General features: G+C 42.4%; 1 protein-coding gene across 3 annotated transcripts; it reads left to right on the forward strand.

Moving 5' to 3' along the window:
- Window positions 1-9,827: 9,827 nt before the first annotated feature.
- SIX4 (SIX homeobox 4) lies at window positions 9,828-24,639 on the forward strand. Of its 3 annotated transcripts, XM_055289183.2 has the most exons (4): window positions 9,828-9,940; window positions 10,149-10,990; window positions 13,755-14,443; window positions 19,995-24,639. In XM_055289183.2, exons 1-4 carry the CDS (start codon window positions 9,938-9,940, stop codon window positions 20,789-20,791), a joined length of 2,331 nt encoding a protein of 776 aa, XP_055145158.1. In that variant the 5' UTR covers window positions 9,828-9,937; the 3' UTR covers window positions 20,792-24,639. The 3 variants fall into 3 exon arrangements, with proteins under 3 accessions (XP_055145158.1, XP_055145156.1, XP_063500608.1); XM_055289181.2 differs by having other exon boundaries at window positions 9,845-10,990; XM_063644538.1 differs by lacking the exons at window positions 9,828-9,940; window positions 19,995-24,639 and adding an exon at window positions 16,199-17,387 and having other exon boundaries at window positions 9,959-10,990.
- Window positions 24,640-25,683: the final 1,044 nt, after the last annotated feature.

Raw genomic sequence — 25,683 nt, forward strand, 5'->3', positions numbered from 1 at the left:
AAGAGCACCGGCAAGGGGCGAGGCGCTGCAACACAAACGTTCCGGCAGTCAGTTCCCCGGTCTTGCATCTAGGGCTTGGTCTTAGCCTTCCATAAAGCAACTTAATACCTTGAATTTGACAGGGCAACTTTTAAAATGGCAATATACAAAGCCTTATCTCCACGCATCCAGTTGCATTTTTCAAGGTACTGTGTCACAATTAGGAAGATAAATTCCATCTTGTTCTGTCTGGAAACATTCCCATGATTTCAAAGATTTATGGGCGGTGTACTTACTTTCTTTTGGACCATTTAATAGCCTGTGCTTTATACTTCTTTATAATTGCATAGTCATGTCAGCTCAGCTGATAATATGCATTCGCAGATACAAAATATGAAAAAGCTATCTACTCCCCCATCAGACAGTATTTATTTCCCCAAATACCTAGGAAAAAATCCTGTAAGAATACATACAGAAAAATTTAGTTCAGCAATTCCAAGATCTGATAGCCTGAATATCTTTGTAAATTGTAAACCATGTTCATCACATTTATCAAGAAGGCAAACTGAAGTCTGTAAACAGCTCTATTAAATAATAAGCTTTCCCACTGTAAAGGACACATCTTATTCATCTCCAAAATAAAAAAAGATTTGTTGATACTTAATGAGTAAGTAGACTAAGTGAAGAATTAATGAATGACAATCAAACAATAGTGTAACGTGAAAATTTTTAGTGTTAAACATTTTTTGTAACCACCTTCATCTGACCCAAACTCCATCAGAAGGGAACATGCAAACAAGATTTTTCAAATAATCTGGTACAGTGCGTATAAACTATAAACATTGATAGTAATTTTAACTCATCATAGAACTTGTGTACTTTTCAATAAAAACATAAAAAGGAACATTCCAATTCACATTTTTAAACAGTGAACCTGGTAGGCAACCCAAAACCCAAAAATACAGTTGGGATTTCCATGGGTATAGAGAGGGACGCTGACAAACAGCTGGATACCACACCCAGGAACCAGCAGATCAAAGCAGGCTGTGACAGAGCTTTACATTATTATGAAGACATCAAGGATTCATCTAATAAATAAACCATATCATCTTTTTGGTCATAATATTGTTCCTCAACAGGAGTTAACCAAACATAAACTTACTAAAATAGGTAACACCAAATGCTATGCTACTATGCTGACCCGGAGGCTTATTATGCTGCTGCTATTGTCTTATTGAAAGATCACATCCAGACCAGTTACATGATTCAGAGTGAAGCTCTTCAAGAACAAAGGCAACTCTAGTACTTTATATTTTGGACCATTTAATAGCCTGTGCTTTATACTTCTTTATACCTGCTTAGTCATGTAAGCTCAGCTGATAACATACAAGAAACTTCTGGTGAAAGAATGAGTATGTCATATGTGCAAATAAAATTTTCGGCCAATACTACATTGAGGTTATCCACTCAGATGGCATTATGGTTTATTGCCACTAGGACAATTTTTGTTTGTTTGTTTGTTTGGTTTGTTTGTTTTGAAACAGGATCTCCTGTTGCCCAGGCTAGAGTGCAGTGGCTCGATCATAATTCATTGCAGCCTTGAACTCCTGGGCTCAAGTCATCCTCCCACCTCAGCCTTCTAAGTAGCTGGGACCTCAGGCGCTAGCCACCAGTCTCAGCTAATTTTTTATTTTATTTTTTTAAGAAATGGGATCTCACTATGTTGCCCAGGCTGGTCTTGAATTCCTGGGCTCAAGCAGTCCTCCTACCTCAGGCTCCCAAAGTGCTGGGATTACAGGCATGAGGCTGTAATGATGCCCAGCTATCCAGGACAGTTTTAATTGTGTCTTTGAAGATGAGACCCCAACCACGTTGTGAAGTGAATTGCTTTTCCTTTCTCCCAAAACTTAAGATTAAGGCAAAGAAAGCACTAAAGATTGTGAGAAGCAGCATTGCTACAAGCTTTATCCTTTTCCTAGGTGGGAAACTACTAACTTGGAAGCATGGTAGCAACAGCTGACTTGGAAATCTGTCAGATAAGCTTTACTTATGGACCTAAAAACAGTAGAAAATAGCACTTATAGATTTGGTCTCTAGTACCAAGAGAGCTGAATTCAACTGCTGGCTTCATCACATGATTTATATGACCTTGAGCCTCAGTTTTCCCAATTCTAAGTTCAGGATAGTACTTGTAAAGAATAAAAGATACTTCATTTAAAGCACCTAGCATAGAGTAAGAGCTTAGTAACTGCTGGCCATTATTAATGGTAGCATTAGAATATTGGCAGTAGTATTAGCTAAAAGAGGCGGGATAATATAAGAGCCCAACCTTCTTTTACATCAGTCAGACCTGTGTTTGAAGCAAATTTCCAATCCTCCCGTTCCTCAGTTTCCTTCTTGCATATAATACACTTCATAAAATTGCTGTAATGATTAAATTCCATGACATAGATATATAAAGGCCCTACTACAATGCCTCATACATTACAGAAACTCTGAAATGTACATCATTATCACTGGTGGGGATGAATAACATGGCATGGTCAGAGAGCTTTGAGGAGGAAAGCACTGACGGCACCAGGTTCCTAATTCAAATGGAACCTCAGCCTATGTAGAAAACCACTAAACTCAAGTTTCCTACATTTCTTTTTTTTTTAGGAGAAAATAATTTATCAACCATAATATATAATTTTGAAAGATTAAAAACACATTCATCTCAACACAAAAATTCAATCATGCTTAAGTCCCTTCCAATGTGTTCATCCAAGGTGAACCTTCATATGTCTACAAATTCTTTTTCTTTATGAATTTTTGTTGACTAAGAACAAATTTTTTTCATTTTCTGAACTTCAAAATCCTGCATTTTTCTATATGCTATACATATGAAACTTATACTTCCTATGTATTATTTTTATTTTACTTTTTTTTTAGGTTTTTTATTATTATACTTTAAGTTATAGGGTACATGTGCACAACATGCAGGTTTGTTACATATGAATACATGTGTTGTGTTGGTTTGCTGCACCCATTAACTCATCATTTACATTAGGTATTTCTCCTAATGCTATCCCTCCCCCATCTCCCACCCCATGTCAGGCCCCAGTGTGTGATGTTCCCCGCCCTATGTCCAAGTGTTCTCAGTGTTCATTTCCCACCTATGAGTGAGAACATGCGATGTTTGGTTTTCTGTCCTTGCGATAGTTTGCTCAGAATGATGGTTTCCAGTTTCATCCATGTCGCTACAAAGAACATGAACTCATCCTTTTTCATGGCTGCAAAGTATTCCACGGTGTATATGTGCCACATTTTCTTAATCCAGTCTATCATTGATGGGCATTTGGGTTGGTTCCAAGTCTTTGCTATTGTGAATAGTGCTGCAATAAACATACGTGTGCATATGTCTTTATAGTAGCATGATTTATAATCCTTTGGGTATATGCCCAGTAATGGGATGGCTGGGTCAAATGGTATTTCTAGTTCTAGATCCTTGAGGAATCGCCACACTGTCTTCCACAATGGCTGAACTATTTACACTCCCACCAACAGTGTAAAAGCGTTCCTATTTCTCCACATCCTCTCCAGCACCTGTTGTTTCCTGACTTTTTAATGATGGCCATTCTAACTGGTGTGAGGTGGTATCTCATTGTGGTTTTGATTTGCATTTCTCTGATGGCCAGTGATAATGAGCATTTTTTCATGTGTCTGTTGGCTGCATAAATCTCTTCTTTGGAAAAGTGTCTGTTCATACCTTTTGCCCACTTTTTGATGGGGTTGTTTGACTTTTTTCTTGCAAATTTGTTTAAGTTCTTTGTAGATTCTGGATATTAGCCCTTTGTCAGATGGGTAGATTGCAAAAATTTTCTCCAATTCTGTAGGTTGCCTGTTCACTCTGATGGTAGTTTCTTTTGCTGTGCAGAAGCTCTTTAGTTTAAATAGATTCCATTTGTCTGTTTTAGCTTTTGTTGCCATTGCTTTTGGTATTTTAGTCATGAAGTCCTTACCCATGCCTATGTCCTGAATGGTATTGCCTAGGTTTTCTTCTAGGGTTTTACAATTTTAGGTCTAACATTTAAGTCTTTAATCCATCTTGAATTAATTTTTGTATAAGGTGTAAGGAAGGGATCCAGTTTCAGCTTTCTACATATGGCTAGCCAGTTTTCCCAGTAGCATTTATTAAATAGGGAATCCTTTCCCCATTTCTTGTTTTTGTCAGGTTTGTCAAAGATAAGATGGTTGTAGATGTGTGGTGTTATTTCTGAGGCCTCTGTTCTGTTCCATTGGTCTATACATTTCTGAAGACAGCTGAATCCCAAAAGTGGAAAAATTGAGGCCCTTATTTCTCTTCCCAAGTCTGCTCATCCTCTAGCATTCCTACCTCAGTTAACAGTAGATTCTATGGGAATGGGACAGTGTTTCTCAAATGCAGACCTTCTTTTCCAGCCCCAAGGCTATGGACCCAGGTTGGGCTTTCCTCATCGGAAGAGGATACTTACTGTTTTCTCACTTTACTAAGGACAGCATCTCTACTCCACTTCTTTTGGGAAATAGTCCTTAGTCCCTCACCCCACATGTATGTGGTTCTACTAGGTCTGTTGATCACAGTGCTTGCCCCCTGGCACAGGGGTTGGCATGACACCTTTATTGGCTGTGAACTTCCTCAGGAAACAGAAACTACAATTGAACTGGCCTAGGCAAAAAGTTGAATTTATTGGATCACAATATCAAACAATGTGAAGAGCAGGAGTGCAGCTGGCTGGACTTGAAGACCTGCTATCCCATTTCACTTGCCTCTGTCTTTCTCATCAGGTTAGTTTTCAAAGGAGCTGTCTCCAAAACCTTGGAAACATGGCTCCCAGTAGCTCCCAGCTCACATTTTACAGTTTCATCAAAGAGGCTCTGCTGCTTTTCCCTTACTGCCAATTTGAACAATTCTTCCCTAGGCCGGTTCAAGTGCGGTCTCTGGATCCTGGAGAAATTCATTATCACCATAAAAAAGTAAGAGTGCTGCTATGCTTGGGAGATGACTAGAATCTGGCATTCAGTCTCTGCCAGGATGTCTGCTCTCCACTGTAGCCCATGTGACTCACTAGGTCACTCTCCATCTCACCTACTGCTTATCAGTGTCCTAAACATGCAGATACCTTGGTCACTGAGAATTCCCAAGCATTATATCTAAGATTCCCTCTACTAGTGTTCCTTAATTCTTCCAGTACAAGTTTGAAAACCCCCAGCAAAAGATTTTGAGTGTTTTGGGGCAAGTGCCCATCCTGGGTCATCAATGGTGGCCATGATATGACACACAGACATCACCACTGTATATCCCGCAGCAAAGAGCATTTCATTCAAAGTCCATAATTTGTCTCCAACATGCCTTTTAAGCTAATATCCCACATTTACATACAACCCACACTCCAGACACACTGGATTACTCTCTATTTCAGAAATATACCACACACCTTCACAGCTCTTTTCTCATTCTGTTTCCTCTGCTTCTCATTCTGTTTCCTCTGCTTCTCATTAACCTTTATCCTTATCCTCTCAAAATTATTGTCCTTAAAGACCCAGCTAAAAATTCACTCTCAATTGCCCTCCTCCTCTCAAAATCAGACTCTTTATCCTCACCAATCCCAAATCCTGTATTGTTACTTATCAATGTGTTATCTCCCCCACAAAATTTTAAGCTCCTCAGGAACAGAGACCTCAATATATTCATCTTTCTATCTTTTGGTACCAAACCCAGTGCCTTGAACCTAGGGCTCAATAAGTGTTTGGCAAATAAATGATCCTTCAGAAATATTCACTACATATCATCAACCATCACTAAATAATAATGGATGGGAGATAACTTTAGAACCTAATTTCTCTAATACACTAATAGTACCAGTACATATGCTTTTTTTCCCCCTGGGACAGGGTCTCACTCTGTGTCCAGGCTAGAGCTCAGTGGCATGATCATGGCTCACTGCAGCCCTGGCTCAGGTGATCCTCCCACTTCAACCTCACAAGTAGCTAGGACTACAGGTGAGTGTCACCACACCCAGCTAATTTTTGTATTTTCTGTAGAGATGGAGTTTCACCATGTTAACCCAAGATGGTCTCAAACTCCTGGACTCAAGCGATCCATCCACCTGGGCCTCCCAAAGTGCTGGGATTACAGGTGTGAGCCACCACACCCTGCCCAAACTCACTGATGAAAGAAGAAATCTCCATTCTTGATGGCAAAACCATCAAATATATTCAAGCAAAGTGTAAAATTTTGTGCTGCACCAGACTTTCTTCAATATACTAAAATGGCCAAAGATTTTTACCTACACTCATCACTATCTTCAGGCTGGAAGGAAAAGACACAGAAACAAGCAGCTTGGTTTTCTGCTCTTCACTCTCACACAATCCCAGCCTCATTCCTGTTTTCCCAAATCACAACACAGATTGATTTTTATTTTTATTTTAGATTCAGGGGGTACATGTGTAGGTTTGTTACATGGATATATTGCACGATGTTGAGGTTGAAGCTTCTATTGAACCCTTCAACCAAATAGTGAACATAGTACTCAATAGGTAGTTTTTCAACCCTTGACCCCCTTCATCCCTCCCACCCCTTTTGGAGTCCCCAGTGTCTGTTGTTCCCATTTTTATGTCCATGTGTACCCAATGTTTAGCTTCTACTTTTTTTCCCCCCCTATCATCCAGGCAGCAGCCTCAAACTTCTGGACACAAGCAATCCTTTCACTTCAGCCTGCCAGGTAGCTGTGACTACAGACGCTCACCACCATGGCCAGCTAATTTTTTTTATTTTTTGTAGAGATAGGGTCTCATTATGTTGCCCAGGCTGTTCACAAACTCCTAGCCTCAAGCTATCCTCCCAGATTGGCCTCCCAAAGCACTGGGATTACAGGTATAAGCCACTGCACGCAGCCCAGCTCCCACTTATAAATAACATGCGGTATTTGGTTTTCTGTTTTTGCATTAATTCACTTAAGACAACAGCTTCCAGCAGCAACCATGTTGCTACGAAGGACATGATTTCGTTCTTTTTTATAGCCGTGTAGTATTCCATGAGCAACACAGTTTTAGACAGCATATAAGTACAACAGACTCAATGTTCACAGTATGGCACACATATGAAGTAGAAGCAAGTATTCATCAATTTTACAACCCATTTGGCAAAACCAGTGCTCTGGGATAAACTCTACACACCTTCAGGTCTAGTATTCCATTCCAATATAACTGACCATGTTTGAGTCTACTTTGAATTGCTGGCAGAATGAGCTCTGAGTGTCACCTGGCTATAGGAACCTGGATCTTGGTGTGGATTTCACAGCTGGTCCTACTGGAGATATGGAATAGCAATGTAGCTAGCTACAGGCTACAGATGTCATAAAAAGCCACTGTTGCTTCTATATAATCTGTTGAACTTGATGCTCTAGAGGCAAATATACAGAAGACATGCAGAAGCCCAGTAAGTGGTTTTCCAAGTCAATGCACTGTATTTGATTGATAATAATTCTGAGGCAGACTCCTGTGACCTGGTTTGGGATGGCTCCAAACATAGCCAAAGGCATTTTCATTAGGTATATACAACTAAAAAGTCTCCTACTTTGCAATATCAGGAAGAAGATAACAAACATTTACCAAGGATTAATTACTCACCAGGTGCTTTCTGGCACATGTTATCTCATTTAATCCTCACAACAACTTAGTCTACTTTTTATAGTCAAGTAGCTAATAAACGGCAGAGCTAGGATTAAACCTGTGTCTAGCTATCTGATCCTGAAATCCACATCCTTTCCACTAAACCACACCATATCCTGTCTACTTTGTTCTGACAAATGTGCTTTAAAATTTCAAGGAATTAAATGCAACATGGTCTCCTGGATTGGATCATAGGACAGAAAACAGACATTAATGAAAAAAAAAAAAAACTGGTGAAATCCAAATTAAGTCTAGAGGTTAGTTAATAGAAATGCGCCAGTGTTAATTTGTTTAGATAAATATACCATTATCATGTAAGATGTTAAAATTAAAGGGAACTAGGTGAAAGGTAAGTGGAAACTCTACTATTTTGGTAACTTTTCTGTAAATCAAAAGCATTCTAAATAAAAAATATATATATTTTTAAATTTGGCCAGGCATGGTGGCTCATGCCTCTAATCCCAGCACTCTGGGAGACTGAGGTGGGTGGATCACTTGAGGTCAGGAATTTAAGACCAGCCTGGCCAACGTGGTGAAACCCCATCTCTACTAAAAATACAAAAATTAGCTGGGTGTAGTGGCAGGTGCCTGTAATCCCAGCTACTCAGAAGGCTGATGCAGGAGAATCACTTGAACCTAGGAGGCAGAGGCTGCAGTGAGCTGAGATCATACCACTGCACTCCAGCCTGGGCATCAGAGAGAGACCCTGTCTCAAACAAAAACAAACAAACAAGAAAAAAAAATTCAAGGAAGTTCTGAATCTCAGTTATTGTCCTGAAGCTTGGTACCTAACTGGATGTTTCCAGTGGAGTAGAAACACATGGTCTTGGCTGGGCGCGGTGGCTCACGCCTGTAATCCCAGCACTTTGGGAGACCAAGGCGGGCGGATCACGAGGTCAGGAGATCGAGACCATCCTGGTTAACGTGGTGAAACCCCGTCTCTACTAAAAAAATACAAAAAATTAGCCGGGTGTGGTGGCGGGCGCTTGTAGTCCCAGCTACCAGGGAGGCTGAGGCAGGAGAATGGCGTGAACCCGGGAGGCAGAGCTTGCAGTGAGCCGAGATCGAGCCACTGTACTCCAGCCTGGGCGACAGAGCGAGACTCCGTCTTGGTGGGGGGGGGGGCGGGTGCGGATTTGAATTTTGAGAAAGAGCAGCAGCAGGCAAACCCAACTGACCTACAGTAATCAAAGAAGCAGAAATGGATTATCCCTTTTGGAATTAAGATCTTGTGCAAATTACAAAGGAAAAAGACACAACTGCAAACAACAAAAGACTCTACCCCCACTTCAGCATCAAACCAGAGGGCAATCTGTCTTATGCTGTGGAAAAGGGCTTCTGATCCTGCACTGACCTGGATGACACCCGCACATACAGTGTTTCTAGCCTATCATCTTTAAAAAAGAAATACTCATATACTTACATTAAAAATGTTCATGTAGAAAACTTGAATTTCCATATTTAAAGCTTAGATCTCTTCCACACGACTCATCCAGGATAAACTTATGGTTTAATATTCTACATATTTAATTATACCATGTTCAACTCAGTTGGGTTGCCAGCCCTCCATGTGGCTTAAGGTTAAGTACATTTTTTGAAGGCGTCTTGTTTTTGTCTTCTCAGTGGGCTATTTATGCTGCTAATTATAAGGTTTTCAAGCATTTTTCCCCCTTTGGAATTTTAATTTACTGTAAATGCTTGCCCCTTAAATATTTCCTAGTGTCATTTTATTTTTGACCCTTTTGAATACAAAATCCTTGATAAAGACATCCAAAAAGAGGGAGAAGGGGAACAGGGAGATACTGGGGGGCTTCTGAATTGTCCTCTGAAGTTTTGTCATCTAGATGCTGAGAGTGGTCTCTTTGTTAAAAATTTAACCATCCAGACCTTAAGGCCACACAATTAATATTCCCTCTGGAATCGTAGGGCCTCTCTTTGAAAGAGTTGTCCAGTTTTCAGGCCACATTAGGTAATTTCCCGCCCAGAAGCGTGGCTTGGAAAGAATGTCGGTGTTTTCCTTCAGGTATAGGTGCCTGGGGGTCAGGAGGAGAGGGAAAGGCGAGGGGTGGAGTGGGAGGCGGGTGATGGACAGGGATAGAAACGGTGTCTCCTCCTCCCTCTGAATGCGAAATAGCCAATGAGGTGGCTCGGCCGGCCCGGCCCGGCCGCCACTGCCATATAGTATGCAGCAACCGGAGGAGTCACGTTGGGGGAACGGCAGAAAGCAGCTATCCGTTTACACTACTTTGCTCTAGCAGCTATCTTAATGGTGACTGCGTGGCCGGGGGGAAACCTGATCGGCCAGATCCAGCCGAAACCAGGAGGGAGGGAGTGGGCTTTCCGGAGGGGGAGAGGAGGGAGGGAGACGAAGGAGGAGGAGTAAGAGAGGAGGAAAGAAAGAGGAAAAGAGTGCGAGGGAGTGAGGGAGGGAGGAAAATAAACAACAAAAAATGTCCTCTTCCTCCCCCACCGGGCAGATCGCAAGTGCGGCGGACATCAAGCAGGAGAATGGGATGGAAAGCGCCTCGGAAGGGCAGGAGGCGCACCGAGAAGTGGCGGGGGGCGCGGCGGTAGGGCTGAGCCCCCCGGCTCCAGCCCCTTTTCCCCTGGAGCCGGGGGACGCCGCGACCGCTGCCGCCAGGGTGAGCGGAGAGGAAGGGGCAGTGGCGGCGGCGGCGGCCGGAGCGGCGGCGGATCAGGTACAACTCCACTCGGAACTTCTGGGCAGGCACCACCACGCCGCCGCCGCCGCCGCCGCCGCGCAGACCCCGCTGGCCTTCTCGCCCGACCACGTCGCCTGCGTGTGCGAGGCACTGCAGCAGGGGGGCAACCTGGACCGCCTGGCCCGGTTCCTGTGGTCCCTGCCCCAGAGCGACCTGCTACGTGGCAACGAGAGCCTGCTGAAGGCGCGGGCGCTCGTGGCCTTCCACCAGGGCATCTACCCCGAGCTCTACAGCATCCTCGAGAGCCACAGCTTCGAGTCGGCCAACCACCCGCTGTTGCAGCAGCTCTGGTACAAGGCGCGCTACACCGAGGCCGAGCGAGCCCGCGGCCGGCCGCTGGGAGCCGTGGACAAGTACCGGCTGCGCAGGAAATTCCCCCTGCCCCGCACCATCTGGGACGGCGAGGAGACGGTGTATTGTTTCAAGGAGAAGTCGCGCAACGCGCTCAAGGAGCTCTACAAGCAGAATCGCTACCCTTCGCCCGCCGAGAAGCGGCACCTGGCCAAGATCACCGGCCTCTCCCTCACCCAGGTCAGCAACTGGTTCAAGAACCGCCGGCAGCGCGACAGGAACCCCTCCGAGACCCAGTCCAAAAGGTGAGCGCCAACTTTCCTCCTCCTCCCCCTTCCTCTCCCCCACCCCCTTCCCAGCTTTCTTTTCCTCCAAGTGCTCGCAAACATGGCGCTTACCTTCCCCACCAGCCTGGTCCGGCTGCCCACCTCTCCCCGCCCCCCACCTCGCTCCCCGGCCGGCGGAGGTGGGGGGCGGCGGAGGCGAGGGGCGGGGGAACCTCCCTCCTTACCCTCCCCCTCTCCCCCCAGAAGTTTCTGGTCGCCCGCCTGGGTCTCAGTCCCCGCCCCCACCTCGGCTGGTCACTGCTGCCCAGCTTCCCACCCCCATCCCGCTGGCTTTGAAGTTGCCACCCTCTCCCGGTTTCTGGCGGGGCTAAGGAAGCAAATGTGGACACCGGCACCGTTGCTCTCCCTGCCGCCAGAGGCCCGCAGAGGCTGCCGGCGCCGGCCAGGGTCTGCACCTCCGCGGGGTCACACCGGGCCTGGCGCGCGCGCACGCTCCCGGATCCCCAGGGTTCAGCCGCCCCCCGGGCCTGCGCTGGAGGTCGCGGTGGCTGCTCTGGTGAAGGGAAGAGAGTGTTGTGGGGCTGGCGGCGCAGAAGGGGTCTCGGAATGTCGAGGTTTCATATGACAGAGTTAATCATTCACCCTGCCCCTATGGTTCCCTTCGTGGCCGCGGCAACGTGGGGTGCTGGTGCAGCTCGACTCTGTCATGTTTTGAAACCTGATTCTGAACTCCTTAGGATCGGGTTTCAGCGCAGCCGGGGTAGCAGGGCTTAAGGGCTGCTTCCTCCCTCGGCCCCCGAACGCTGCTTGGCTCCCTCCTGGTACGGTAGTTATGGGTGGGGGGCAGTCTGGTTTACGGCAGGCGGCAGCAAAGGAGTGGGGGCGCTCCCACTCCACTGGGTTTGAGCTTTTTGCCTGGCAAACTGTTTTCCCCCTCTGGTAAAAAATACCGGATTTTCCACCTCTTTTGTGCGTCCTCCCGAGTCAGACACTTGGTGTGTGCGTCTGTGTGTTTTGTTGGACGAAACAAAGTAAGGAGAAGGTCGCCTAAAGACCTGGTGTCTCCAGCCCCGCGGGGATAGGAGAGAAAGAATCCAAAAGCAGCTCGAAGGTTCTTCTCAGGGAAGCAATCTGGGAGCTGGGGATCCAGCCCGTCTGGGCCACATGAAGGTGATCACCCAGCGCATTCCAGAGCCGGTCTCAGCCCGCCCTTGCCGCTTCTGGGCCCCTGTGGGGGTCCGACGGCTCGGGCTCCGGCGTTCCTCGCCCAAGGCTGGGAGGGAGGCTCGGTGCCCTACCTGGCCCTCACGGTAACCAAAACAAAATGTGCACTGGGATGTGCGTGCGTCTTCCGCATATATGCGGAAAGGTCCAGAGAAGGCGCTTTGGTTACGCCGAGCCACCTGCCCCGCGCCCACTAGAGGCCGCGGATCCCGCGCTCGGGAACCAACGGAATCCGCAGGGCCGGGGCAGAGGGTGGCGAAGGGGGCACCGCGAGCAGGCCAGCTGCCCCGCCGCCGCCGCTCGCGAGCCGGGCACGCTCCCTGGGACTCCCCCACGCCCCACTGCCGGCTTCTTCGTCCCCCCCGCCCCACCCCATAAACTCCACACCCCCGCCCCTGGCCCAGTTGCCTGGTTTAGGCCCCTCTCCGGATCTACCTCCCACCCTCACCCACGGTGAGTCACCCTCGCAGACGGCGACGGCGGCTCAGCCTCAGCTTGTAAATCAAAGCGCTTTCTGCGCTCCTGGCCCCGCAGCCCAAAGCCCGGGTAATCCCCTCCCCTCGGCATGAAAGCGAACCGACCGCAGGGCACTGCGGGGATGTCGGATCCTCTGCTGGGCCAAGTCCTGCCGCGCTTCCAAAACGCCTCTGTTCTGCTCTCGTTTGCTCTCCCTCCCAGCCTCAGACCGAATGGGAAACCCCCATCACTACCCACCCCCCAACCCCGATTTGGTATTTCTCCGAAGTCAGCTGAGGAGCAGGGTCCTGCCTGGAACAGAGGGACCAAGGACGTTGGGTAAGAGGTCTAATAGTTAGAAGGCCTCTGAGTGACCCACACCCTTTCCCTCCCACCTCACCAGGGCACTGGATGGTGTTTGTTAAATAGGCCCCTTTGGCTTCCTTTGGATTCAAAGGCGACTGCACATAACTGTTCTTGGGTTGAAAGTGCCTTTTCCTACAACAAGGACAGCCACTTTGTTGAATGAGAGAGTTGTCAGTCTGGTGGAGTAGAAGTTTGGGAGCAGGTGAGAAAACGAACTCTTGTTAACTAACTGACCAAAAAAGAAAAGCTGAGCACTTCCCACCTCCTGCTCCTTTGGCAGCTTCATTTACCTCCAAGATAACACTAATCTGAATTGATTTGAGGGGAGGGGAAGGAGTTCCTAAATAGGAAAGACTGACCACCTCATTTAAGGTGTTTTTTTCTATGGTGTCAGTAGCAGCATATATAACAGTAAGGAATAGCACTTCTACACTGTAAAATAAAATATACTCTTCTCCGGTAATGCTGAATTTACATCTTCCAGATGTCTGGACTTTCCCTGAATTTATTGTTATTTTAAATGATTGGGATCTGAGAGTTTATCTTCCCAGATTCTCTGGCTGGTCGGAATCTGCTGAAAGGCCTCTTAGTTTAAATAGGACTAGCAGACATCCTGCTGTGCTTTCCTTAAATACTGCCTTTAATGGATTTAGAAGCTGGTTTTCCAAACAAGTGGCACTGTGTAGAATGTCATCCCCCTGACCTTCTGAACATTTTGATTTCCCCCTCCATACAGTGAGTCAGATGGCAACCCCAGCACTGAAGATGAATCCAGCAAGGGACATGAGGATTTATCTCCTCACCCACTCTCCAGTTCATCTGATGGCATCACCAACCTCAGCCTTTCCAGTCATATGGAGCCAGTATATATGCAACAAATTGGAAATGCTAAGATATCATTAAGCTCTTCTGGAGTTCTGTTGAATGGAAGCTTGGTACCTGCAAGTACTTCACCTGTCTTCCTTAATGGAAATTCTTTTATTCAGGGACCCAGTGGAGTTATCCTTAATGGATTAAATGTGGGAAATACACAGGCAGTGGCATTGAACCCACCAAAAATGTCATCAAACATTGTGAGCAATGGTGGTATATCCATGACTGACATACTGGGGTCTACTTCCCAGGACGTGAAGGAATTCAAAGTCCTCCAGAGTTCTGCTAACTCAGCAGCCACCACGTCCTACAGCCCCAGTGTCCCTGTCTCATTCCCAGGCCTGATACCCAGCACTGAGGTGAAAAGAGAAGGCATTCAAACAGTGGCTTCCCAAGATGGGGGCTCTGTAGTGACTTTTACTACACCAGTGCAAATTAACCAGTATGGCATTGTCCAGATCCCCAATTCCGGAGCAAACAGCCAGTTCCTTAATGGGAGCATTGGATTCTCTCCACTGCAGCTGCCCCCTGTGTCAGTGGCAGCTTCACAAGGTAACAATCTCATTTGGTACCTTAATGCACCAGCAAATGTGTTCATCAGCTGCTGTAAGTGACGCATTTGGTGATAGCTATAGATTGATGTTTCTGTTCAGGTACCTTATTAGCTGCCGAAGCTGTAGAATAGCCTTGATGTGATTCTCCTCTTTCACAATACCCATGTAATATCCAGCTTGCTTTATTCCCTTGCATCATGAGGATGGGCTTTTATTTTACTAACAACTGAATGGAAAAATACAGTTCATAGCAAGTCCTGCCAGTTCTACAATTACAGAAATATGATAAGTCAATCAGTGCTTACAAAATAACTCACTGCTTGGCATTTTAATATTAAAAATTAATAAAATTGCTAAGAATACAAAATTAGTCTAGCAGTTGGTAAGAATGCATACACTTTACCTAAGTATTATTTATTTGACCAAAAAATGTTTTAGAAGAGCAAGCTAAAAAGACCGGATCATTTATGTTTGAATCCTGTTTCCTCCTGTAATGAAGACTAACAGACCTAAAAGAAAATCAGAGGAATATATCATTGGATTTCTATCGCTCAGCATATATACTCACCCCCTAAATGTGTGGGTTTATTTATGAAGATAATAGTAAGCCTTATTTTATATGTTTGTGGCTTTACTAGCAGCAATCTTCCAGAGAAAGCACTTAAATGAAATTCAGGAAAACTGAGGCTGATATATTAGTTCTTCACTGACTTTAAGCAAGCCTGGATCCTCTATGTCATTTTCTCTTTAAAGAAATAGAAATGGTTAGAATTTGGCAGTGGAGTTTGCATAATCCCTTGAATTCGGGAGAGGTAGATGTTAATGCATGTTTGCCTTCTTGTAGACAAATCTGAAAATCCAGATTTTTACAAAACCAAAGTAATTGTTGGCTTTAAAGGTCTGCTTCCTATAAGATGGTTTTACCCCCCCCCAAAAAAAATCAATTTATGCACAACTCTTGTTACCACAGCTATGGTCTATGCAGCTTATTGAAGGAATTAATGGAAAAATTGTTCTAAATTTCACTCTGTACATTTGCATTTCTTTAGGCAAAATGGTAGTAAAACAAGACAGTCCTGCAGCATACTATTCAGTTCATCATTGTTCCAAGTTATGGAAAGAGTTAACCTAAGTTACTATCTAACATAGGGCAAAAATATGAAAACCACAGGGAAAGCCAAAGTGCTTAGTTTGATAATAATTTAATGTGGATCTAACCCCTTTTCTCATTTGGAAAATTTCCAAACAGGTCACATTTTAAAGGCAACAAATTTGAGCAGAAAGACTGAGTTATGTATGTTGGGGGAGGAGAAAAGCAGAAATACTTTTAATTGTGTAGTCTAGAAGAGCACTGCCATAGAAAATTATTATGAACTAGTAGCTAAGTTTTTAAATGGGACATTTAATAGGAATAAGAATAGCATTTTCAGTTAAAATAACTAAGATCAAATCTTAGACTGTCTGGGTGAGTTGAACAGACAGTCTAAGTTTAACCAGATAGTTAAGTTTAATCCAGCAAGCAACATCTCTATGGTAGTTAGGTATTGCAGTTCTCAATAAAACCTTTTGGGGATTCAGTTTTTTCTCACAAACAGATACTGAGCCATTCTTTAAAATGTCTTGACAAGATAGACTTATCTTTCTATAGTTGGGATTTATGTGGAAAAGTAGAATATCTACATCGTTTACTCACTTTACAGTCTGAGCAACTATCATTATTATTTTTTTTTTTTATTATTTTTATTTTTTTTAGGTGGAGACTCATTTTGTCACCCCGGCTGGAGTACAGTGGCGCGATCTCGGCTCACTGCAACCTCTGCCTCCCGTGTTCAAGTGATTATCCTGCCTCAGCCTGCCTAGTAGCTGGGACTACAGGCATGCATCACCATGCCCGGCTAATCTTTGTATGTTTAACAGAGACAGGGTTTTGCTGTGTTGGCCAGGCTGGTCTTGAACTCCTGTGATCTGCTCACCTCAGCCTCCCAAAGTGCTGGGATTACAGGCATGAGCCACAGCACCTGGCCTGATTTTTTTCTTATCATTACAAAGTAATGCTTTGTACCTATATGGTTTTTCAGTTGGATTTTTTATCTTAAAATTGCTGTTCAGTATTTAGTTCAGTTGTAGTTATGCTCAAAAATCAAATTTTAGATCAAATCCTCTTTTCTTTTATATATGTTATAATTTCTACAAATTCAGAAGTATTTATATTCAGTAGCAGTTGGGGAAAATGTTGCATGTATTATGCTATTTATGGCTCTATAAAAAGATAACTAATCATTTTGTTCATGCATACATTGGCAAACAATTTCGTAAGCACACACATAATAAACTAAACATCTATTTGAGATGTTTTTTGCCACAAATCAGCTGCCCACAAGAATTTTAAAGAGGCCGGGCACAGTGGCTTACGCCTGTAATCCCAGCACTTTAGGAGGCTAAGGCAGGTGGATCACCTGAAGTCAGGAGTTCCAGACCAGCCTAACATGTTGAAACCCCGTGTCTACTAAAAATACAAAAATTAGCCTGGCATGGTGGCACATGCCTGTAATCCCAGCTACTCGGGAGGCTGAGGCAGGAGAATCGCTTAAACCCGGGAGGTGGAGGTTGCAGTGAGCCAAGATCACGCCATTGCACTCCAGCCTGGGCAACAAGACCAAAACCCCTTATCTCAAAAAAAAAAATAAATAAAAATAAAAATAAGAATTTTAAAGCATACTTAAGTTGAAGTCAGTGTTGTCAAATAAAAGCAGTTTTTTCGTATGTGTGGTCTGAAACAGAAATGTAAGAGAATAACTGAAACATACCTAGAAATGTTTTTCTTAACACCAGTATTTCTGTGATTAAACTTTCTAGTTAAATGTTTTAAAAGGGTTCACATGCAGTGTTTTCTTTTTACTTGAAGACATTCCTTTGCATTAAAAATATTTGGAAGACATAAACAGCCCTGTGGCACTTATTTATCAATAGAGGTGATAATATAATCACAATATTCTAATACTTCAGGAAGGAAAATATTTTAGGTGAATTAATTACCTTTAACATTGGGCTGCTCTCTCAAAAAAGTAGTTTACTGAGGCCAGATGTGGTGTCACACCTGTAATTCTCACACTTTGGGAGGCCGAGGCAGGAGGATCACTTGAGCCCAGGAATTCCAGACCAGCCTAGGCAACATAGTGAGACCTCATCTCTACAAAAAATTTTTAAAAATTGGCCAGGCGCAGTGGCTCATGCCTGTAATCCCAGCACTTTGGGGGGCCGAAGCGGGTAGATCACGAGGTCAAGAGTTTGAGACCAGCCTGACCAACATGGTGAAACCCCGTCTCTACTAAAAATACAAAAATTAGCCAGGCGTGGTGGTGCGTGCCTGTAATCCCAGCTACTGGGGAGGCTGAGTCAGGAGAATTGCTTGAACCCAGGAAGCAGAGTTTGCAGTGAGCCAAGATTGCACCACTGCACTCCAGCCTGGGTGACAGAGCGAGACTCCGTCTCAAAAAAAATTTTTTTTTTTTTAATTAGCTGGGCATAGTAGTGCGTACCTGTAGTCCCAGCTACTTGGGAGGCTGAAGTGGGAGGGATTGCTTGGGCCCAGGAGATCGAGGCTGCAGTGAGCCACGTTCACATAATGCCAGCACTTTGGGAGACTGAGGCTGGCAGATCACTTGAGCTCAGGAGTTCGAGAACAGCCTGGCCAACATGGTGAAACCCCGTCTCTACTAAAAATACAAAAATTAGACAGGCATGGTGACGTGCATCTGTAATCCCAGCTACTCAGAGGTTGAGGCAGGAGAATCACCTGGGAAGTGGAGGTTGCAGTGAGCGGAAATTGCGCCACCGCACTCCAGCCTGGGCAACAGAGCAAGACTGTCTCAAAAAAAAAAAGAGTTGACTGAACATCTAATTCAAGATGAGGATAAACAGCCCACCTATCAAAAAAGTCCCCCCAAATCCACCTTTCCTTGAGTGACCATATTTGAGGTCCTAGATTATCTAATTGCCATCATCTCATGCCTATGTAAGGAATCAGGAAAAAAAGAGTGTTATTTGATGGTAGTGGGGGGTCTAATTCATCTACATTGTCTAAGTGATCTGATTTGAACATCTCAGCTTTCTACTTAACATTTTTTTTTCTACTTCTGGTCTCTATAGACCATTATAGTAAGAGTCTCAAAAGATACAAACCTTTTAGAGAAGCATTAGCTCTGATCCTTTATGTTAATCTGTATTTTAAAAAGCACATTTCATATTACCATTAATTGTTCCCATTACTACAACACTGAAAATTCAGAACTGACACAACAAAAGGCAAAAAAAGCTTTTGAATGTTTTGTTGACTTGACATTACTTTATGGCTAGTTTGGTGAAAGTTTGCAACTTGTCTATACAGGTTTATATGGTTAAGTTTTAAGCCCCAGGGTAACTCATTTTATGTGGTATGTTCTACATTGCCATTTATTTATATTTTATGTCAGTTACTGAGCAGTCAGTCCTGAATGAAGGTGCATTTGTGTTTTCTAATTCTAACTGGCAGAGCTAGCAATAACTATCAACTAATTGAGAGATGTCAAGTTACTAGTGATGAAACAGAAACTTGACTGAATCAGAACTTGGAAAATATATATTTTTTTCCCACACTTGGCTTCTAACTAGTAGTTCTCAATCCCCTTTGGTCATCAGAATTACTTGGGAAGGTGGGTACTCTAGAAGCCCAGTCCCCACCATTACTCAATACACCCGTGTAACAAACATACACACATGCCCCCTGAATCTAATTTTTTTTTTTTTTTTTTTTTAAAGAAAGGGCCGGGCACTGTGGCTCACGCCTGTAATCCCAGCACTTTGGGAGGCCGAGGCGGGTGGATCACAAGGTCAAGAGATTGAGACTATCCTGGCCAACATGGTGAAACCCTGTCTCCACTAAAAATGCCAAAATTAGCTGGATGTGGTGGCGCATGCCTATAGTCACAGCTACTCGAGAGACTGAGGCAGGAGAATCGCTTGAACCCAGGAGGCAGAGGTTGCAATGAGCCGAGACTGCTCCACTGCACTCCAGCCTGGTGACAGAGTGAGACTCCGTCTGAAAAAAAAAAAAAGAAATAATAAGCAACAGAACCTTAGACATGTTCTATCCTCAAGACTTGGAGGTCATGAGACATAAAAAGTAAAGGTTTGGAAGTCACTGTGTTTTCTAAGAAGTTGATGAAAGATGGGGAACACAGGCACACCTGCGACTCAGGAATGCAAGTAGTTTTAGCTGTGTTGTTGTAGTTAAAAGATGTCTCTATACAAAATATATATATATATATATTTACTTGGGGAGGTAAAAACAGGTGTTCTAAGATGTACTAAGTTACACTTTCCAGGAGTAGAGCCTGGGAATCTGTAGTTTTCAGTGCCCAAGGTAATTCTGAACCAGAATTGGGCTAAATTACTGTATGGAAGTGTTGCTTCTTTATAGATATTGTACCTGAGAAAAAAACATGTGTGTGTAACTTTTTTTCTTTCCCTATCACTTCCATCAATGATAATCAGTACTTTATTTTTTTTAGGTAATATCTCAGTAAGCTCAAGCACTTCAGATGGAAGCACATTTACAAGTGAGTCTGCCACAGTCCAGCAAGGAAAGGTTTTCTTGAGCTCTCTTGCTCCCAGTGCAGTGGTATACACGGTTCCTAATACAGGCCAGGCTATAGGATCTGTGAAACAGGAAGGCTTGGAAAGGAGCCTGGTATTTTCTCAGTTGATGCCTGTCAATCAGAACGCACAAGTAAATGCAAACCTATCTTCTGAAAACATCTCGGGGAGTGGCCTGCATCCACTGGCCTCCTCATTAGTTAATGTATCTCCAACTCACAATTTTTCTCTCAGTCCCCCTACACTACTAAATCCCACTGAGCTAAACCGCGACATTGCCGATAGCCAACCAATGTCTGCACCGGTGGCAAGCAAATCTACTGTGACATCTGTCAGCAACACTAACTATGCAACTCTTCAGAACTGCTCCCTTATTACTGGTCAAGACCTATTGTCAGTCCCTATGACTCAGGCTGCCCTTGGGGAAATAGTTCCTACAGCTGAAGATCAGGTAGGTCACCCCTCCCCAGCAGTACATCAGGATTTTGTCCAAGAACATCGTTTAGTTCTGCAATCAGTAGCTAACATGAAAGAGAATTTCTTACCAAATTCTGAGAGCAAAGCAACAAGTAGCTTAATGATGCTGGACTCTAAATCCAAGTATGTCTTAGATGGCATAGTTGATAATGTCTGTGAAGACCTGGAAACAGACAAAAAAGAGCTTGCCAAGCTCCAGACTGTCCAGCTGGATGAAGATATGCAAGACTTATGAACTTTATTTCCTCCTCACCTCTTTTTGGCATCAGCGGCAAATCTTTTCACGAAGCCCCAAGGACACAAAACATTTTCCCATTTAAAGGAAAACACTCTAGTTTTGCAAGTATATGCATACAAGAGACTTTAGATTGATCTGCATGAAGATCACAGTTAAGTATACCGAAGTAGAACTGCATTATTGCAGCCTTTTTGTTCACTTATAAATGTTCTCTTTTAAATAGATGGAGACAAAGGACAAGGTGAAATGTATCAAGTCAAAGTGAATCATTTAGTTGACTCTATAATTCTAAGGTCAAAATGGAACTTGATAGTTTTTTAAATTAAAAAATGTATACACCTAACATAGAAAATTAAAGATAGCTGCAGACCATTAGAAATAATACAATTGTTTTTGTTTACTTTTACTCCATGGGCATTGAAAAGGTTAAGAAACATAAATGGTACGTATTTTTAAAGTTAAGTAGCATGCGTATATATATGCACACACACCTCTTTTTCAGCATTTTTTGAGAAAGTCTTGGGTTAAGTCTCAACACATTTCCAAATGTGATTTCTAATAGCTCAGTGTGGCTGAGAAAGTGCGGGACTCCACTAAAAACTCTGAAACTTCAGTATGAATGTAAATATATCTGTTCTGTAAGCAGGATTTGAGTAATTACAGTGAATTTTATTTATACTGTATATGTTTCTCTTCAGGCGCTATGAACTGAAAAATATGTTTTCTTACTGTTTAATTTATTTTTATTGTTTGAACAGGAAGTGAACATAGTTGTTTCCAACAAAGTTTTACTTTTTGTAGGATTTTAAAAATAATGATTTTTACCAGGAATCTATTAAGGTCAATATTAATAACACTGAAACGGAAATCTAACTCCCAATATTGGAATTTTGGTACTTTTTTTCACATCCTTGTTCTTTATTTAGCAACTCTGATTCATTTAAATATGTTTTTTATAGAATTCTATGTGCCTTTTTACCTTGTGGCCTTTTTATTAGTAGTAAGGTACAGAAGTGTCAACAGAAGCACTGATGGTTCTTTTCTACTATCTAACAGGGTTAATTTCACCACAAAATTGCTTTAAATCTGAAGAACTTAAGTTTCACTAAATATTATATATGATATTTATCACACAAATGGATAACTAATTGTTGATACTTTTCATTACAAGGAAAATAAGTTATAAATACCATATAAAATTGATTATACAGGCTATGAAAACCATTTTAAAGGAAAGAAAATATGTAAATTCTATTGAGCAAAATTCTGTCCTGTTGAAACTTGTTCTAAAAGTTTTGAATCAGTTGTTACACTCTGACACATGACTGTTGTTTGCACTATATTATCATGTCTTCTTTAAAAGTAAATATTTTGGGTTTCTGTGAGAAGCTTGTTTAATAATGTTGTAAGCCGTGGCTATAGTTTTATCAAGACTCTGAACACAAGATGTAACAATAACAATGCAAATAAATTTATGTAGTGAGTAAAGTTACTCGCTAGTCTCTGAAAAGCGAAAAAAGTGAGAAAATAATTTCTTCAGAGATAACTTCAAGTTGTTGAACATAAAGATGTTAGATGTTAGCACATCTTGTTTTTTTGTGTTTTTTTTGAGATGGAGTCTTGCTGTGTTGCCCAGGCTGGAGTGCAGTGGCGCGATCTTGGCTCACTGCAAGCTCTGCCTCCTGGGTTCACGCCATTCTCCTGCCTCAGCCTCCCGAGTAGCTGGGACTACAGGTGCCTGCCACCACGCCCGGCTAAATTTTTGTATTTTTAGTAGAGACGGGGTTTCACCATGTTAGCCAGGATGGTCTCAATCTCCTGACCTCGTGATCGCCTGCCTCGGCCTCCCAAAGTGCTGGGATTACAGGCATGAGCCACCATGCCCAGCCACATCTTACTTTTTCTTATGATCAGAACAAAGGGCCCACTCTAGTTCTCTACATGTCAATCAATCAAGTATGTTGAATAAGGGACATAGAGGATTTAACTTTTGTTATCATAAGTGGAACTTGCAGGCATATATGAAGAACCCTATGAAGAATTCCTCTCCCATCATTTTGATAAAGAACTACATCATTTTTTATAGAATTGGTGAATGTTCCTAAACTGCTGAAGCTACATGTTTTTTGTTTTGTTTTACAAAGTCAGGTGTTTAAGAGTTTTTTTCCACTCTACTACTACTTATAGAGCTTGTTTTTTCTTTGGGTGTGTGCTGATCTTGTTACTGAGATTAATTACATGGCTCTGTAGTGTAGTTTACATAAAAATGATGTTTTCCACTTGATTGCTGCAGATATCAACAGTTTGTTATTTTCAAATACCCATCCAATAAGAAAGATGGGAAGGTTTTTAAAGTTATATATGCTACATATATATAACTGGAAATGTTTTATATGTTTTCCGAAAATATAATAAGCCTCTCTTTTATTCAGCGTTCTTCCTCTTTTCTCCCTTATGAAAAAGAAAAGATAGCACAAAACTTAAGACTTACCTAGGAAACCCATTCATACTCCCACCATGATGTAATTATAACCCTACAATTACTTCAGGTAGCTACACAATATACCAGGTAAGAATCAATGCACAGTGTAAAGAACTTATTGTTCTTTTCTATTCTTTCAGTTGAATAAGGGCCAGTTGGTATGCAGCCCATGTATATGTGAATGGAGTAAGATAAACCCCATGATCTCCTTGCACAGAATTGCAAATGTCTTTTGCCATACCAAGGGCCAGACTCAGAACCCTTGGAGTTCATGTGGCAGAATTTCCCTCTTACATAAACCAATGCTTGAAAATGCTGCAAATGACCCTCTAATGATCCCTGAAGATCAAAATAGGGGTAAATGACTCCCTGCAAAACCCAACCCATGCTGCTGGCTGTGGGATTTTTGGTGTAAGCCTATCTATGCACTCTATCAGCCAGAATTTGGCATTTAGCTCTTAGTTAAATCTAGTAAAGGACAGTCTATTGTTTAAAGAGAAGGTGCATTTGTTCCTCAATCAAGCAAGAGCGCCTGTGTTGTACTGCTTTATATCTCATGCATATTTATAATAATGAAAAGACTTTTTAAATTGTACACATTTCAGTGCCTTTCTTGTGTTACGAAAGGCAGGTAGATATTATAGCCATAGGTAAAAATCCATAGTTAAATTGCACACTGACCATAAATCTCTCTGTGTATGCCCTTGTATCTTGCATGTTAAAAGTTGGATTATTGGGCATGTGTGGCAGCCTGCCCTGCTACATGCTAGACAAGTGTGCATTAGTACATAGCCACAAGTTCTTCATTCTTTAAAATGTTTTGACAGATCATCTCATAATAAAAATAATTCAGGAAAACTATGGGGAAATAATTACATTTCACAAAAGATATTTTAAACTCTTTGTAAAACTTAGATAATAGAGCCTAGCAGTTACTTTGTATCTAATTGATACATTTTATGTTAATTTACCACCATACATTTTATTAATCAAAATTATATAGCATGTGACTCTTTTGGCTTTCAGAGTTCTCAAAAATATTCTTTTGTTGCATGTACTCTATGTTTAGAGGCAACCAATTATATACTCCATATGGTTTTACTGTGCCTTACACAAAGAAACTCTATACAGAATGTATATCATGGGGTGGGGTAACAGAGTCTTTACTGCACTGTTAGGTGATGGCACACAGAGCATGTCCCAGAACATTTCTGTGCTTAATTACCCAACCAAAGAGATCTAAAGTATGTATGTTGTACTGTAATGGGGGTTTATGCCTGGACAATTAAATGTTTTATTTGTTTTCTGAAATGATGTGAACTTATTTTTCTAAACACTATGCTAAATAAACTTTATATTTATACATGCCTTGCATTGAAAATTATTTGGGGAATATTGTATTTTTTTAAATGTGAATGACTCATCTTACTAGAAAAGAAACAAGAAATAATGTTGGTTTTATTTATCCCTGGAAAAGGGAAGAAGAGGAAGGGAAAAAACAAACATTCCAAAAGCTGGCAAATGGTTATAAGGCCAATTGGAGTGATTTTGGAAAAATAATCTTTGTCAGTCATTGTGCAGAATTATGCAATTAACTGTACTACATAGAGGTAAATTATTAGATTGCATCCTCCTTAAAAGGAAGAAGTGTACCTTCCCCTTCCAGCGTTTTTGTTTTTTTGTTTTTCGTTTTTTGTTTTTTTGTCCCAAGAGATGAATGTGATGTTTGGCACATGGCAGTTACTCTATAGGGTTTAATGGAATTAAATTGAAGGATCCAAAGACCTCCTATTTTCAACCTTATTGAAAGAGCTCAATATCACCCATCCCTAGGGCACTGCCATTAGCCAAAGTCTGGTACCACCACGGTTGGGTCCACCAGTAGTTTCACTGAAAGTAACGAGTAGAACTGCATTGCTGCTAACTATATAGAAAATTTGGCCTTGGTACAGTTTGGTCCTAATTTTAAAATTACATAACCTGGTTTTCTGTGCTTCTACACTGAAAAGAAGGGGAGGTTAATAAAATAGATTGGAAACCAACTGTACAATTCTGTAAAACTAGTTAAAGCCATCAAATTAATTTCAGATATGTCTAGACTTTTAGATTCTTGATATTCCACTCATTTATTTAACAATTTTATATGTAAGTAAACCAGTTAACATGAACAGAGTTTCAATCAATGAGTTCAACCACTTCAGCCAATGAACTGGTTACATTTTAGAACATTAACCAAATATTTTTAAAAATTGGACAAGATCATTGCTGTACTTAAAACATTTGTGGCTCCTCAGAAACTAGCAAATTAAATAAAAACCCTCAATGGGAATTCAAGGCCTTCAGCTATATGGTTCCACCCCACTTGTTCACTTGCCCTTAAGAAACAATAAATGGGCCAAGCACAGTG

The sequence above is a fragment of the Symphalangus syndactylus genome, chromosome 8, assembly GCF_028878055.3.
Source record: "Symphalangus syndactylus isolate Jambi chromosome 8, NHGRI_mSymSyn1-v2.1_pri, whole genome shotgun sequence".
NCBI lineage: Eukaryota > Metazoa > Chordata > Mammalia > Primates > Hylobatidae > Symphalangus > Symphalangus syndactylus.